Consider the following 18,379-nt stretch of genomic DNA (forward strand, 5'->3'; position numbering starts at 1 on the left):
CAGAGTTGTCTTAGAATAGGGTGAAGCCACTGTAGACAGGCTCAGAAGCCCAGACCTCAGCTCAGCAGAAGTCCTTGGGCCTCATGAGGCTAAATGAGAAATATTTTTAAAGTTAAAAAAAAAACAAAAAAAAACAAGATAGTAAGTCTGGAATCAAGGTCTGGGGTCCCTGTGTCCCTGTGCTGACATTACAGCAGGCTCATAATAACACAGTCCATGTGTCACATAAGCTTGTAGCCAAAGCCAGAGCAGAGCAGCCTGCAATTTATTAAGAAGAAGCAGTGGTTTAGAGGTCCCCGGGGTGAAATAACACCACAGTTCTTTCTCATTTCTGAGGACCAATATTAATAATGTAGAGAAGGAATTTAAGTATTATGCTTGAAGCAGGCAGTAACTTGCTTCTGGTTTGGTTTTGTTTTAAACACCTCTGCATCAGAGGTGAAGATCCGGATTGCTCTTGCATGCCAGTGAGCAGTCCCTTGTTCTTTATTTCTGTGTAAATATCCCTGACCAGAACCTTGTAAACTCTAGAATTTGGAAGAGAGCGTGAGAGACACTGAGAAGTCCGTGTTTCTGGGAAACTTGAAATGCCAGTTATATGTTTGTTAATTTCTAGTATCCAAATCTAATTTATTTTGCATGCCTTTAAGAACGGTAGAATCACAACTGAAGAACATGCCTGGAAATTTCTTTAAAATTCTCTTTATTGTTTTGTCTAGGGTCCTTTGGATCAGATTGTGTATCTACTATTTTAAGAACATGTAACCATAGCGTGGCTCAATTTGTATAAACCAAAAGTTTCATTTGTATAAGTTGGTATCTCAGCATCAGCAGTTTACATGCCAGGTGCCGACCTCGCTCCTTCCTGTTCACCTGAATATATGCAAGCAAACCCACGTAGTTATGAATGGCTTGCAGAATACAAACAAACTCTGGCAGCAGATTCCTTTAGGCACCTTAGAATATTGGGGGCAGCTGCAGCTAAATTCATGTTGGCCCCTAAGTATCTACTTGTGAATTGGCTAAGTGAAGATCAAAAGACTTACCAAAGATCACAGTCTTATGAAAAATTGAAGACAGAACTAGAAAGTATCTCAGATGGTCAGTGCTTATCAGCCCTACCTCCGCTCTGCCAGGAGGCCACCTCTACACGCTTATGTCCAGGGAAGACCCAGTCAGTCTCAGGTTTGCTTACTGGCTGCCCTTTAGCTCCCACTGGTGTTTGTTCCACTGGCAGTGCGGCCCCCATCCCCCTACCCTTCTGTTGGAACTGAGTCATACAAAGGAATAGGTTTTGTTTAGAAAAATATAGCATTTGTAGGCCGGGCGCGGTGGCTCAAGCCTGTAATCCCAGCACTTTGGGAGGCCGAGACGGGCGAATCACGAGGTCAGGAGATCGAGACCATCCTGGCTAACACGGTGAAACCCCGTCTCTACTAAAAAATACAAAAACCTAGCCGGGCGAGGTGGCGGGCGCCTGTAGTCCCAGCTACTCGGGAGGCTGAGGCAGGAGAATGGCGTGAACCCAGGAGGCAGAGCTTGCAGTGAGCTGAGATCTGGCCACTGCACTCCAGCCTGGGCGACAGAGTGAGACTCCGTCTCAAAAAAAAAAAAAAAAGAAAAATATAGCATTTGTAAACACTTCCATTATAAATATGTTATTGAAAAACAAACTAATTGTTTTGGAAACCTGGATCATTCTCTCCTAGAGTCATAAGATGATCTGTTTTCACCCCTGCATATAAGCAATAATAATTTGCTTCTGTGCAGTGCTACTGGCATCCATGTGGAAACACGTTAGAGAGGAGAAAGTTCTGCTCTAAACCCCCAGTGATAGCCTTCATGTGGGAAACCAAGATCTGTGTACTTGAAACTCAAATTCTGGCAAGTGCATGGGAAGTGGGACGTGGAGGGAGAGACTGGGGATGGGATGCATAGACTGGTGGAGAGGGCTTGAGATTTGACGTGTCCTGTTACTTTTTAAAAAAGCAAGAAAGAAGAAAGCAGTGCATATGCTCTTCCAATGAGCGTTATTTATTGGTCACCAACTCTCCACCAGATCCTGTGCTAGACACAAAACTGAAGAGGTCACGGGCCCGACCATCCATACTGGCACACCTCAGTGGTAAACAGACAATTCCCGTGCTGTGGATTGGAGAAGGACAGGGAGATATGTAGGCTGACAAGGCAGAAATGATGATGAATTCCTAACTCCGCTGAGGGCTAGTGGCTGGGCAGAGGGAAGAGGTTGGTAAAGACTGCTCCAGGGAGAGGAGACCGAGCTGAAAGCCCAGCGTCATATGGAAGTGAGAAACAGCATGGTGTACAGGTGGTGAGAGCTACAGGTAGTACACGAGCTCATAGGGACAGAAGAGAGAAGCCAACTTGGAAGGCAGATCATCTTCCTAGATGTCCTTGCAAGCCACTCTGAAAATTAGACTTCACTTAATAATTGTAATCATAGATACCACTTACAGTACAGACAAGGCCCTGTTCAGAATGCTTTTTTTTTTTTTTTTTTTTTTTTTCCGAGAGGGGGTCTCCCTCTGTTGCCCAGGCTGGAATGTAGTGGCACAATCTTGGCTCACTACAACCTCCGCTTCCCAGGCTCAAGCAATTCTCCTGCCTCAGTCTCCCAAGTAGCTGGAATGACAGGTGCCCACCACCATATCCAGCTACTTTTTGTATTTTTAGTAGAGATGGGGTTTCACCATGTTGACCAGGCTGATCTTGAACTCCTGACCTCAAGTGATCTTCCTGCCTCAGCCTCCCAAAGTGCTGGGATGACAGGCATGAGCCACCGTGCCCAGCCCAAAATGCTCTTTTTGTGCTAACTGTTGTAAACCTTACAACCCTAACTGATAGATAAGTTTGTTCCCATTTTACAGATAAGGAAATACCTCCAGTCACATGTGCAGAGCCTGGGTTCAAACCCCAGTGTGGGTCTCCAGAAACACTAGCTCTCACCCCTGTGCTGGCAATGCACAGCCATTGCAGATAGTTGCTGTAGAGATCACTCCAGAGCCTGGGCTTGAGGCTGCGAGGGAAGTAAGTCAAGAGGTGAGGGTTACAGGTCCTGGGGAAAAACAGGGCCTCCGCGGTGGTGGGAAAGCATCGCTTTGTCCAATCCCAGGCAGGCCATTCTCTAGTGACTGGAGGCTTGCTCTCCTGCTGTGTGAATTTTCTCATCAGAGTAGGAGAGGAGGTGGATGTGGGGGATGGGCCCCAGGGCAGGGCAGTGACCGGATGCTGGAGGGCTTGCTGGCCCAGGAGCTCCTTGAAGGGCTTTAATTTTCCTTCCATGGATGCACTTGTCTGGCTCCATTCTCAAGGTCAACACAGCATGGTTCTGGCCTGGGAATGCCTTCTCCAGAAATGAAACTTGACTTTCTTCCCCTTGTGTTTGCTGTCTGACCTATATCTTTTTGTCTAAATAGGAATGGACAGCTTCTGTTCTCACAGTGCATTATCAAGGCATGTACAGCCAGGTGTACGTTTACCAAACATGTCTGTGTGACAGACGACAGTCTCAGTGCACCCTCCCCTTCTATCCCCACCCCACGCTGCTCATGGAGGCTGTTCATAGAGGGCTTGCACTGGGCCTAGCCACAAGCCTACATGACCCTACCTCCCTGTCATCTCTACGCAGGTGGCCTTTTAACTGTGCAGACTAATACCGCCTCCAAAGGAATTACACTGCTTTATCTTTCTGTGCCCTGTGCCTCGTGAAGTCCTTGGATGGTTTAGGGCACAGCTCCACAATAAGACAACGGGCATTTAAATGCTGGGATGTTTTCAAGGGCGATGCAATTAATTCAGATTTATTAGTCAACGAATAGAAATGCACCCACCGCTGGGGGCCCTTGGCTGGGCTGTGTCTGAGGGGTGGGCAGCGTAGTTTGGAGAGAACTGGGGTTGAGGATTGCTGGCATCACACTTCCCCTCAGGCTTGGGGTAACTCCCTCCCAGCACGTGCAGTCACCTCGCTGTCTGGAGTCTCCTCTCACTGTCTGCAACCAGAGGGTTGCCCTGGCTTGGCAGTTGGAACAGTGAGATCTAAGCTTACCCTTAGACTTTCCAAGGCCCTTTCGAGGGTCCATGAGAAAAAAACGATTGTGGTAAGTATACTCAGAGTTCTTTTCCTTCCAGTTGTTGACATTTGCACTGGTGGTACAAACACAATGATGCGTGAGAATGGGGCTTCTTAGCACAAGTCAGGGCAGCAGAACCCAAAGCTCAACCTTTGAATACTTGGTTTTTCAGATTCAGTGGGACACATGGGGAAATAGGAGAAAAGCGCTTATGTGTGCCAGTTCACAAAGGAAAAGCCTCTGTGTAATTGCATTGTGGGCTGAACTAGCCACTTTTTTTCATGAAATGCAATTTCAACTTGAAAAGAAATGTTAATTATTCAGACTTGGATATTTGACAGATATGTTCTCAAAAAGGAATCAAGGGAGCGTGTCACTTTTAGGAAAATAACTGATAGTATTTCTTGCCAATGATAAAATTCAAGCTTTGAACCATGAACTTGGAAGTTATCCAGACTTTAAAAACTGGTGAACTCCATGGTGATACTAACCAATGTGGTGTTTCCATTCTTTTTTTTTTTTTGAGACGGAGTTTTACTCTTGTTGCTCAGGCTGGAGTACAATGGTACGATCTCGGCTCACTGCAACGTCTGCCCCCTGGGTTCAAGCAATTCTCCTACCTCAGCCTCCTGAGTAACTGGGATTACAGGCATGCACCACCACGCCCAGCTAATTTTCTTTCTTTCTTTCTTTCTTTTTTTTTTTTTTTTTTTTTTTTGCATTTTTAGTACAGACGGGGTTTCTCCATGGTGGTCAGGCTGGCCTCCAACTCCTGACCTCAGATGATCCGCCCGTCTAGGTCTCCCAAAGTGCTGGGATTACAGGCATGAGCCACCACGCCCAGCCAGTGTTTCAACTCTTTATAACAAAATGCATCACCATTTGGAAGATCTGCCTAACATATATATATATATATATAACTTATATATAACTATGCCTAGCTGGTAGTTTTCAGGTGATCATTGTACAATATTATACAATTACGCATGAGTGAAAGGTCCATTTTAAGAGCAAAACAGACCACAAGTTTTAATGTAACGGAGCACAAAAAGTTCATTGACAGGTTTCAGATTCCAAATTATAACCAACCCTAAGAAACTAGCCCTTGTAGAGTTTTATTAGGTATCAAAGAAGAATATTCACAGTTCTTTGGAAGGATTCTTTAAATAGCTCTCTCAATTCAACAATGTGTCTGAGCCTTCATATACTTCACATAAAACAACATACTGCAACAAGTTGAATTCAAAAGCAGATATGAGAAACCAACTTTCTAAAAAACCAGACCTAAAAGAGACTTGCAAACATTTCAAACGGTGCCAGTCTTCTCAGTATTCTGTTGGTTTTTGAAAATATAGGGGTTGTTTTAATTGAAAAAACTCTATTTTAAAATAAATTAATAGACATTTTTAAATTCCCTATTTTACTTTCTAGTATGGTAAATATCAGTAGATATATTCCATATGCCTAAAAAGTGTTTGGATTATCAATGAATTTCAAGAGTCTACTGTTTTGGGTAATCTAGTTTTTCCACCTCAAATATTATTTGAATTTTTTGACAAAACGTTACTCAATAAAAATAAATAATAAATCCATTATCTCAATAAAGTATGAACAAATCCTTAAATTGTGAAGTAAAGAATAGGTTTTAACTTGGAGACATTCATGTATGTTGGCATCATTTATACACAGAGTAGATCCCCGTGAATCTAGAGATTGGCAGACTCTTTTACAGAACCTGGTAGTAAATATTTTAGGTTTTGTGAACCATATCTCTGTCTCTGTCTCAACAGTTCAACTCTGCAGTTATAGACAGTGTGTACAGTGGATGTCATGGTGGAACTTGATTTACTAAAAGAAGTGGCAGGCCAGATTTGGCCAGAAGGTCGTAGTTTACCAACTCCTGCAAAATTTCCCCTAAAAGAACATTGCAGGGTTTTGATGACATAGCCACCTACACTTTACGCATTCACGTGTTCCAAAAGTGGATTAATTTTGGTGCTAAAGCTGGACTTTGAATTCTTTTAGTTCAAGGCTTGTCAGTGAAGACACTTTTTTTCACATTGTTTTAGTGGGGACATGCGTGGTAAGTTTCTACTATTTGGGGAGCAAGAAGAAGACTCCAAATGAGCAGGTAGCAGGGACTGGGGAAGAAGGCAGCTGCCTTAGGCACTTGTGCGGGGCTCGGGGGTTGTACATGCAGCTCCCCTTGGGCATGACAGAAATACCTCTTTTCACCTCTCCCTCACAGACAGGCACTGTCCTTGCTCCAGGCGGAACTTGGAATCTGCATGAGATATTTGCAGCTAAAGATGGCCCTTAGAAAATTGCTTTCTTGCTCATTGACTCTTCAGGCTGGTTTCTAGGAATTTCAAGACACATGTATATTTATAGACTGCCTTATGCAAAGGGAACATATCTCCTGTTCCCAGTGCTGAATCAGGTGAACCCACTTTCCTGTGCCTCCCACTCCTCACCTCCTTGTCAGCCTCCAGGATAGGGGTACCTTGTTTTCATCCAGGTCCTCCCAGCCCAGCATTCAGAGAACTTGGGCAAGTCGGGCTGTCAAGTTGAATGAAGTGAGATGTAGATTTATGTTGCATTCATAGTTCAACTTCGGTGAAGCGCAGTGTGTGATTATAGAACATAAGAGCCCTGGCAGCTGGTGGCATTGGTGGTCTCTCCATCTTGCCCGTCCTCGGGGCTACAGCGGTCTGGTCTGCTGTGAACGCAGAATGCTCTAAGGTTGCTGTCACACAGGTATTCTTGCCATCGGCAGCAGTACGTAAGGTTGCGTGGAAGTCAGGGCTGGCTTGCTTGCTTTCTTCGACATTCAATGCAGAATCTCTGCTGAAGGGCTGGCTTGCTTTTTAAGCATACATCAGCACCAAAAAGCAGCTCTTGCCTTCTAGTTCCTTATCTGCTCCATTAGAGTCTCCCAGTTCCTTATCTGCTCCATTAGAGTCTCCCTCAAGATGTATTGGAAGCTTTGGGAGAATGGCTGCATCAAGCATGACACTTGTAAAGAATGCCGTAAAGGTAGCAGTTATCTAAATATCACTTAGATGATACATTATCGCCCATAATTGAACAGATTAGATATATATATATATATATATCTCCATATTGATGTTTCCTCTAGCCAAGATCTCATTCTCAGTGAAGAGTAAATTCTCTGAAAATCATGTGGGGACATCTTAACTTTATTGATGGTGTATCATTAGCTTCAGGTATTGAAAGGTTTGCTTTAACATTTTTTTCCTAGATTATGTGATTCTACAGAGAACAAAAGTAAGCTTGTCACTTATGTACCCTTAGATTCTCATGACGCAGTTTTGAGATTTAACTCTGCTCCTACACGTGGTTATGAGAAAGATGTTGGGAATAAAACCACCGTACGCATCATTAATTCGCAGGTAAGACAGATGGAGTGTTTTCATGAATGTATGTTTCTTAGGTTTAACTGGATGAGTGAAGAGAAATGAGTTTTAACTGGATGAGTGAAGAGAAGTTACCTGGTTAATTATGACCAGGTACTTGTTTATTTCTATCAATCTTATAATTAATGCAAATTAATGAGGGAAACTGCAGAGAAATGGTAATTTAGACATGACATGAATAGGAGGAAATGAATACTATTAAAAGGAAAAATCAGTAGAAATAGAAATATATATATATTTGTAATCATAGACTTAGCATGTTGCATTTTGTGAACTGACGAAAGTTAAACTTAGAAGAAATGGCAATAAAGAAAGCAGAGGATAAAGGGGAGAAAAGCAAAGTATAAAATCTGAGAGTTCATAGGAGATCTTTGCAACTTTAGTCTGCCATTTGGAAATTCTAAAAAATGAAAAGGAATTATTTAATTGGAAATGAAAATACCTCATTTATTCACATTCTTAATAAGAATGCCTTGCAAATGTATAGCAAAATTATCCTCAGAACAAACCACAACAATTTCTGGAGTTTCAAAATATGTAGAAAAAATGAGGTAACATGATATAAATGATGACTTGATCGGTGCTAACGAGTTGATGGGTGCAGCACACCAACATGGCATAAGTATACATATGTAACAAACCTGCACGTTATGCACATGTACCCTAGAACTTAAAGTATAATAAAAAATATATATAAAAAAAAAAGAAAAAATGAGGTGATGAGTGATTTATGGTGAGTTGCTTACAGAGCAAAAGATTAGCTTTCTGCACAGTTCACTGCACCAGGCAGCCTGCCGCAAGGTAAGAAACAATTACCATATTTCCTTAATTCAGAGATGTCATTTAACTGTAAAATCTGCCATTCATTTCGTAACAACTTTTTGCAAAGGAGGACATAAATGCCACCAAATTAGAATACATATCATCTGTAACATACATTCTAACTTAGAAACTTTAACATATGAAGGAAAAAAGTACATCGTAATAATGGTTTAAAAAAAGTCTTAAAATCGAGGGAAAATAATACGTTATTTCCTGAAACAATAATTTTAAAAAGATGATTGGCAGCTGAGATTGAAGAACTCATTTAGAACTAGGTAGGGCCACAGAGGGAAGGCTGTGGCTGGCACCCTGGAGGCTCCTTCAGAACTCACTTCATCCACACCTGCAACTGTCTCTCCAAATTACATGTGGAGGCAATTGTAGAAGAGGTTGTGGGACTTGAATTAGCTGGGGAGTTGCACCCTTCAGGATCTGGATTCAGTACCACCAGACATGAGTACATTGCTGGTGAAAATGTCAGAACGTGTGTTTTTTTTTTTTAAAAAAGTAGTTTCCTCAAACATTCTTTAAGTGCTTCTGCATGCAATGCCTGCCTCTCTCCCTCCCCCAGAAGAAAGTACAAAGTCAGAGCCACCTTTTTCTTGCCCTAGTTCTTTTTAATTTTCACCTCTTTTTAAAATGCAATTTTTAAAAACCAAACCCTGGCTTTGAAATGGTTTTTCTGTGTGTTTGCAGATTCTGACCAACCCCAGCCATCACTTCATTGACAGTTCACTGTATAAAGACGTCATTTTGGTGGCCTGGGATCCTGCCCCGTATTCCGCAAATCTTAACCTGGTAAGTGTTTCCGTGGATTCACCCACCCCAACTGTCAGACAATGGCTTTGACTAATTGATCATAAGATCTAGGCAAGGATTAAGCTTTGACAGACAACGAAAGTACCCATCAATGTCAATTTCATGCATGTTTGTGAAGACCACATTGATACCCAGTTACAGTAGCACACTTGTGAACATTAGGCTTTTATGCAGAATTGGTGGGCAGGGCAGCCGGATGGGGGAAATGTAGAATATCTAAATATTCAGAAATTTCTAGTTACACTAAAGGGTTGACTGATTAAACTCAGAATTGTTTCACTGTGATGTGATGGTGCTACATTACCTTTCAAGTAGTTGGAAGACCTTTTGAAATAAATTGAAAGTGATTGGTACGCAAATCTCAACTTTGTGAATCCACAGCTCATTTTTATTTAAATGGGGCCTGTTCCAGGCTTTTCTTGAGTGTGTTCCTCTTTGGCTTCTGCTTCTGAATCTTTTTAATTTTATGCAATAGGGCTGAAACAAGTTTATTGCTGGCCATAAAAACACAAACAGGTTATATTTGGGATATTCTGGTAACTCATTGCCTATCTAAACAAGCAACCAGCTACTTTTGGTGAAACCTTTCATGAAAAGCCAGCATGCTTGTTTTTCAATGAGGACTGGAAAAGATGGATAGCATTTAGCCTAGTAAGAGATGCTGTCATTTCTGTAAACGAGTGTCTTTGACTTGTTTAGTGAAGACCAGAGAGGATGCAACCTTCTTAAGATGAGTGTCAGAGAAAGATCTTTGCTTCTTCGAGAGGTAACCTCCCAAGATAGAAGCGGCTCCTGGAGAAGGAGCATTTTGGTCACTGCTGACCTTGAGACTGAGGCTGGATGATTACTTGTATGATTACTTACAATTCCTGACCAGACGTGCAAGTCAAAATCACCTGGAGAGTATTTTTCAAAATCTGTCAGAGCCCCATCTCCAGAAATGTAGGATATATATAGCCTCGATGTATATTTTTTGAGAGGGCTCTTTGATTCTCATATGTACCCTCCACTGAGAATCAAGCATCAGATGGGTGTTTGAACTTTTCAACTTCCTTTCCAGCCTGAGGCTCCCTGGTTTTAAACTCTTGCAGCTTTCTTGCTATTCGTGAACAGACTGAGAGTTTCTGGCTGTTGGACCTTATTTCTTCCTCTGTTGGAAGAAGCCCAGCCCAGGGCACAGAGCTGGCCACCTGGCAGTGCTAAAATCCCAGTGGCAAGTCTGCTTTCTGTAAGGCCTTTGCTGCCATGTGAGGCCCCAAGAGGAAGGAGGGTAAAGGAGCGACTCTCGCTCTGACCCCACATTCCTCTTGCTCCCTTGCCAGGGCCGCATGGCTTGGGGCTTCGTTTATGAAAGATACTCTGGTCCAGTCATTCTCAAAGCTTTTAAAGCGACAGTGCCATTTCATTAGTGGAATATTACCTGTGATCTTAATGTATACCCACTATACACCCCTGCTGTCTGTTTAAAGGGAGTTCTATGAGCTAAGCTTCTTCCCACCCACCCTCTCCAAATCCATGTCATGGTTACAGCTGAGACGCTTCTGAAAACTTCCTTTTTGAAAAACATCCTTATTGATTTTTGATACAATAACATACATTGTGTAAACAAATATAAGTGTACATTTTGATGAATGATAACAAATCTATATACTCATGTATCTACCATCATAATGAAAAACTGGAATATTTCCTTCACCCTAGAGAGTTCCTTTGTTGTCAATCCATCCTAGTCAATCTTCCCAGCCCCAACCCAGGCCCAGGCAGCAACGATACAATTTCTGTCACTATAGATGAAATTTGGAAAACTTACTTTTGATATACACTGATCCAGTCCCCAGGGGCCAACAAGCTACACCCATGGGCCACATCTAGCCACCACCTGCCTTCATAAATAGTGTTTTATTGGAACACAGCACGCCTATTCAGTATTTATTGTCCATGGCTGCTTCTGTGCTACGATGGTACAGTTGAGTAGAGACGACCGACTCTATGGCCTGCAAAGCCCAAGGTGTTCATTATCTGGCCCTTTGCAGAAGAGGTATGCTGATCCGTGATCTAGTCCATTTTCCTCATTTGACTAAAGCACAAAGCATTATCTCTGCTAGGGCTAGCACCCTGGTCTCTCTTTGTTCTCATCCCCTATCCCAATGAGGAAGTGTCCGTAGATGGAATAAGTCGTGATCTTTCCCCATCCTCTAGCCCCAACCTGGCCCCTCTGCCTCGAATCAACCAGCCATGCCCTGTCTCCTTTCACGGTTTAGTTCTTTCTACTTCACTGCATTGATTTTTTTTTTTCCTTAGTGGTACAAAAAACCGGATTACAACCTGTTCACTCCATATATTCAGCATCGTCAGAGAAACCCAAATCAGCCATTTTACATTCTTCATCCTAAATTTATATGGCAGCTCTGGGATATTATCCAGGAGAACACTAAAGAGAAGATTCAGCCAAACCCACCTTCTTCTGGTTTCATTGGTAGGTGTCGTATTAAAAATTGGAATGAGTGGGGGGCAGACAGGATGAGATCTAATATTTAACAAATATACAGTCATGTTATATGGGTTGAGAATACCTTATTTGAAATGCCTGGAACCAGAAGTGTTTCTGATTTTGGATTTTTTTCAGTTTTCAGAATATTCACAGATACTTAACTGGTTGAGAATGTCTAATCCAAACATCCAAAATGCTTCAATGAGCCTTTGTTTTGAGTGCCATGTGGACACACAAAAAGTTTTGAATTTTGGAGCATTTCAGCTTTTGGTTATTCAGATTAGACATGTTCCACCTGTACAGTAAGAGCCATTAACAGGTGGTTTTGGAGGAAAGGTAGGTTAACTAAGGAAAAAAGAAACACTTGTGTAACAGACTACTCCAAAATTTCAAGGTGTAAAAGAAAGAACTGTTTTATTTTTCTCATGATTTTATAGGCCAGGACAGGCCTGGCTGGGCAGTTCTTTCTGTTTCATATGGCATCCATGGAGGTCATCTGGGGTATTCCACTGCTTTATGGGATGACTTCACTCCCACATCCGTCCAGTCCCTTTGCAGGGATGGCTAAAGGCCCAGCTGGGCTGGGACAGTTGACCATGTGCCTGCACGTAGTCTCTCCTGCATGGTGGTCTGAAAGTAACTGGACTTCTTAAATGGCAGCTTATGGATCCCAGGGAGAACGTTTGAAAACACAGGAAATCAAGAATTTGAATTCTTCTCTGCCACTGCCAGTTTCTTAAGGCCAACACCTAGGGACTGGTACAGCGTCACAGGTGCAATTCTATTGGCCAGAGTCATTTCAGGGCTTATTGATTCCAGGGGAGAAAACATAGACCCCACCTCTTGAGGGAGGTGAGGGAGGCATGTCCAGCAATGTGCGGCATTGTGAATCTACCACCCATGCCTGTTCACGGAGCTTATGCCATGCTTGGTTGTGGAGCTGAATCTGTGACTACAGGAGAGTGTGTTGTGTTTCAAGATTATGAGTTGGTATGGGCTTTGATGAGACTAGTTCCAGTATCTCATTTAGCTCTCTTAACCGAAGAGTACACCATCTTTCATCTACAGATGGGTTTTATGTAACAAGAGCATCACACTGGGCCTACATTGTCTTCCAGTCAAGCTCTGATCCTCAGAGTTTTTGGTTTTTACCTCATTTCTTTATCTGTGTTCTAGCTCATCACCCCATTGTCTCTTTGATATTACCTGAGTAGGGTAATATTAAGGAATATCCTAGACCCTTTTGGCAATATGAAAACCTACACAAGAACCAAACGATATTGGTTTTGTCTATAAAGAACTGTAATGTTCTCTTCCCCAATTTCAATGAATTTACAACCCTTTTCCTTTTTTGGGCTGCACAGTGGTTCCCCATGAATAAAGGAAAGACTTGTGGAGATAACACTGGTTTGGTTATGAATTCAGGACACACAGGTATCCCGAATTGAAGCTTGCAGATTTTAGAGTGGGTTTTTGGTATCATAGTAATGTGAATTATTTTACATATAAATTTAAGAAAAAAATGTACAATATGACTGCATACTATTTTCCATAAGCTCAGCTTTTTCTCTCCCTTTTAAACTCATGCCTTTGACACTCTTTGTTTCTGAATCACTCTTTTGAAATCCTAAGTTCTTTATCTTTTGTGTGGTTTCATAGGATCTTGTTGATTTAGGAAAAAAAGTATAATCTAGTTTGTCAGCAAAGAGTAAACAGGATAGAATAATGCCTAGACAGCATAACAAGATGTGGCAGAAGTTTAATAAAGCCTTTTTCATATCCTCACCCTCTCATAAATTCATGTGGCTAATATTTGATTAGAGCAAAAGTTTTAAAGCACAGTTAGAGGGGCCTGTCAGATACACTTATTATCAACACGTGGTTTAAAAATTTCAAGTTAGATAGTCATAACTGAAAAAAAGTACTTTCCTATGTTGTTTTTGCTAAAAGAAATCATGCCACATATAGCCAGCTTCCTTTTAAAGCTATTTACTGAGAATTTAAAGTTTCAGAAGCTGAAGATTATCTTTAAGGCTTCTTTGACATGAAGAAGGGGCTGCAGTTTGATGTCATTGCAAGAGGTTGAGGTGGCACAGAATGGGTTGAGTTTGAATTCCCCTCGGCCGCTTGCTGGCTTGCTGACCTTGGGCAAGTTACTTAATCCTCTGACCCTGCATATCCACAGATGAGAAATGGAAGTACTAATAATCATTATTATTTTCTAACACTGTACTGACCAATATGGCTACTTATGTTTCAATGACTTCAAACTAAATAAGAGGAAATCTTTTGTTTCTCAGTCTCACTAGCCCCATCTCAAATTCTGAGTCACCACATGCTCCTGATGGCTACCATATTGGATAGTGCAGAGACAGAACAATTCCATTGTGCCAGAAAGTTATGAAGGACAGCACTGTTATGTTTTGCTAGGCACAAAAGAATGAAAAACAGCAAGTCGATAAGAAATCCCTCCGTTCCCACTGGGCAGGCTGCGTTCTGTGGGTAAGGGTTAGGGTCGGGCGAGGATAGAAGAGGCAACAGAAGATGTGGTCTGGCGTTGTTAAGTTTATTTGTGGCCCTTGTGCCTTGTCATGGTGAAGCATGTGAGAATCCTCACCAAGGATGGGCAGTGGAGAAAGCTTGAATGAGTTCTGCTCAGAAAACCTCCAGCACCTTCTGATTACCCACAAGACTGCAGTAGTCTTTGCCCCTCGTCTTTGATCTTGATCATAAATAGGCTTGAGAGCCAGAATCTGTTTTATAATTTATCCGACATCCTTAAATAGCAGTAAAATGATGTCACCCACATCTCAATCTGTCTGCTATGAGAATTTTAAAAATCAGTGACTGTTTTTTTTCTTTTTTTCTGTTATCAAAAAATGTTCTCCAAATGCCCCCTTCATGTACTGAGGTCATGTTGAGAAGGCATTGACTTGTTGTCTCAGCACCTCATTGTTTCCAAGTGCTCTAACCTCTAACGTCAGCTACTGAATGAAAAAATCCATCGAAGAGCTGTTAGAAGGGATTAGAACATTTCAGTTTGCACAGTCCCATCTTCAGCCCTGGGTACACCGGTCAGCAGGACGGTCACCATCACAAAAGATCACCCTGGCAGTGTCCCGGGCCTCTGGTTGTTCTGATCCACAAGGGGCTGTCCTGGAGGTGAAACAGGGTGCCCCACTTCCTTTACTGATGTACTCATTAGATACATATATATACACATCGCTGCACACATGGTTGGCTTCATAGGGCTTTTGGTTTCCAATATTTTTGAACTAAAACCTTTACTAGTGTGTCCATCCTTATAGTCTCTCATGCAATTACTTACATTTCTAAACCCTCTGACGTAGTTCGGGTATTTGTCCCCACCTAGATCTCATGCTGAATTGTAATCCCCACTTCACCTGAGCCTCATGGGAGGTGTTTGGATCATGCGGACAGATCCTTCATGGCTTGGTGCTGTCTTCATGATAGTGAGTTCTCATGAAATTTGGTTGTTTTCTGATTTTTTTTTTTTTTTTTTTTTTTTTTGAGACAGAGTCTTGCTCTGTCACCCAGGCTGGAGTGCAGTGGCATGATCTCGGCTCACTGCAACCTCTGCCTCTCGGGTTCGAGCGATTCTCCTGCCTCAGCCTCCCAAGTAGCTGGGACTACAGATTTGGTTATTTGAGATCGTTGTGGCACCAACTCCCGCCCACTCTGTCTCTTGCTTCTGCTTTCAGCATGTGAAGTGCCAACTCTGACTTTGCCTTCCAAAGTCAGAGGCCTCCTCAGAAGCAAATGCCAGCACTATGTTTCCTGCACAGCTTGCAGAACTATGAGCCAATTAAATCTCTTTTCTTTATATTTTACCCAGTCTCAGGTATTTTATTATAGCAGTGCAAGAACAGACTAACACATCCACTGCATACATTTTCTTTATACATGCTTAGGAATCTGCATGTTTGAAAGAGAGAGACTCTAAAAAGTTGACTATTTTGAACACAAAAGACATTTCTTCGTATGGAGATTATCCAGTGGCAGTTGGATTCCCAGGGAGATGTTACTGAGCCCCTTAAATGTAGTGCTATTAGTGCTATTCAAGGCCTCGTTACTGGGGCCTGAATCTTTCATACAGGCAAAAGGTGGTGAGCAAGGAAGGTAAGGGTCATACTCAAGTGGATATTAATTGCACACTTCCTATGTGCCAGACACAGGACTGGGCCTCAGAAACCTGGTGGTGAAGAAACCAGGCAAGGGTCCTCCCCACCCAAAATTTGCAGGACAGACGTAAATAAAATCGTTATAAAGTATGATAAGTCCAACGAAGGAAAAGAAAAGAATGCATCAAGGAATGGTCTGTGTCTGTTTTGCCCATCATTGTATTTCTGCTGTTAGCCTGGTACAGAGTAGATACAAATAATAATTACTTGGTGAATGAATGAATGTTTTAGCTCAATGTTTTTCAAATTTTAGCATGTGTCAGAATCACACAAAAGGTTTGTGTGCTAATAAACCATTCCTGTGAAGCAAAGGTTAGATTCTAAAAAGAATAATAAGCATTTATTCTTTCACAGTTTCCATGGGTCAGTAGTTTGGGAGCAGATTGGTTGGATGATTCTGGCTCACAGTGTCTCCTAAGGTTACAATCAAGCTGTCTGGATTCAGGCTGGATAATGTGTTTCCAAGATGACTCACTTGCATAGCTGAGGGCAGGAGGCCTCAGTTCCTTACTACATGAACCTCTTTCCATAGCACTGCTTGGGCATCCTCACAACATGGCAGCTGGCTTCCAGAGAACAGGGGATCTCAGGGGATCTGAGAAAGAACAAGGAGGAAGGCCCAATGTTTTTATGATGTCATAAGCTAACACATCTGCTACATTATCTTTGTTACACAAGTCAGCACCATTGTTATGGGACGAAACTACACAAAAACATGAATAGCAGGCACCAATCATTATGGAGTCAGTTTGGAGGGTGGCTGTCACAGTTTTGTAAACCAGATTACTGAGCCTACTCCCAGAGTTTTTGAGTAGCTGGAGATTGTGAGAATTTGCATTTCGAACAAGTTCCCAAGTGATATTGACACTGTTGGTTCAGGGGCCACGCTTTGAGAACCATTCTTTTAGCTTTGTGGAATCTTAAGAACTTCAGAAGTCTAGTCCACAGGCTCTGTACTGATGGATGTACCAGCATCATGATATGCATTTGGCTCAGTAGGAGGACTCAGTAATCTTGAATAACTACTAATCATGTACTTATTGCAATCTTCAATCCCAAGTGGGATAATTATTTTTATTTGTGTTTAGTTAAAATAATGTAACATATTACTAAAAATATAACTTTTTATATATTTTTGCCTTTTGAAATTCTGTAACATTAAATCCTATATTCCACCAGTATTGGATGTGTCTGTGTGTTTTTTGTTTGTTTGTTTGAGATGGAGTCTCGCTCTGTTGCCCAGGCTGGAGTGCAGTGGAGCGATCTCAGCTCACTGAAACCTCCGCCTCCTGGGTTCAAGAAGTTCTCCTGCCTCAGCCTCCCACCTAGCTGGGACTACAGGTGCATGCCACCATGCCCGGCTAATATTTTGTATTTGTAGTAGAGACAGGGTTTCACCGTGTTAGCCAGGATGGTCTCGATCTCCTGAACTCAAGATCTGCCCACCTTGGCCTTCCAAAATGCTGGGATTATGGGTGTGAGCCACTGTGCCTGGCCTATTCCAGCATTATTGGATGTTTTAATTATCAATACAATTATTCTTTTTGTTTCTTTGGAAGACATAACTATAAAATTTACTCACTTTACTAATGAACTCAGGTTTTGTCCTTAAAACTTATTGTCAAATGACATACATAACAGTGTGGCCTGTAAATGTTTTCCTCAAAAGTGGATTTTTGTTTGTTCCTATCAAGTTGGGACCCAGATTCTTGGATATACTGATTAGTGGGGTATAAGTTTGTAAAAAGCAAGCAAAGTTCCAACTCTCATTGATTTCAGGAAGGCATTCTCTCACTAACATTTGGGCAGATGAAATTCGGTGTGGTCGACTTGAATGTTTCTCCCTGTAAAATTTGTATGTTGAAATTCTAACCCTCAAGGTGATATTAGCAGGTGGGACCATTGGGAGGTGATTAGGTCATGAAGGTGGAGCTTCCCTCATGGATAGGATTGGTGCCCTTGTAAAAGAGACCCCAGACAGCTCATTTGCCTCTTTCACTGTGAAGACACAACAGAAAGATGGCCATCAATGAACCAGTAAGTGGGCCCTCACGAGGCATTGAATCTGTCGCATATTGTTCATGGACTTTCAGGCCCCTAAAACTATGAAAAATAAATTATTGTCATTTATAAGCCACCCAGTTTATTGCATTTTGGTACAGCAGCCCAAATGGAATAAAGCATTCAGCCAACACCTTCCTCTCAAACAGCATAACATACTTTTTGCACTTTCATTAGCAACCCCTAGCCCAGTGCCAGTAGTCTCTTTGATGGCTCATATATCACATGGTCTTGCCTTATTGGATTAGGAACTCTGTCTGTCTGTCTGTCTCTCTCTCTCTCTCTCTCTCTGTGTGTGTGTGTGTGCACGTGCGTGTGCATGCGTGCACGTGTGTTTTCTGCTGGGAAAAGGAAAGCAATAAATATTAAAAGGAAAAGGAGTATAGAAGCAACTTCTATTCAGTGCACCAGTCTGAATGTTTCTTGGTTAGTAGGCCTGGAGATATTGTGACATCA

At 42.1% G+C, this 18,379-nt stretch overlaps 1 protein-coding gene across 1 annotated transcript in view; it reads left to right on the forward strand.

The window, feature by feature from the left end:
- The window catches only part of ST6GAL2 (ST6 beta-galactoside alpha-2,6-sialyltransferase 2), an 87,983-nt gene that overhangs the window by 47,152 nt on the left and 22,452 nt on the right, over window positions 1-18,379 (forward strand). The window contains exons 3-5 of the mRNA XM_033175552.1: window positions 7,407-7,504; window positions 9,047-9,148; window positions 11,471-11,645. Coding sequence (XP_033031443.1) covers window positions 7,407-7,504; window positions 9,047-9,148; window positions 11,471-11,645 — 375 coding nt within the window. The remainder of the gene's footprint in view (window positions 1-7,406; window positions 7,505-9,046; window positions 9,149-11,470; window positions 11,646-18,379) is intronic.

This window comes from Trachypithecus francoisi, unplaced genomic scaffold (assembly GCF_009764315.1).
Source record: "Trachypithecus francoisi isolate TF-2019V2 unplaced genomic scaffold, Tfra_2.0 Lachesis_group17, whole genome shotgun sequence".
Lineage (NCBI taxonomy): Eukaryota > Metazoa > Chordata > Mammalia > Primates > Cercopithecidae > Trachypithecus > Trachypithecus francoisi.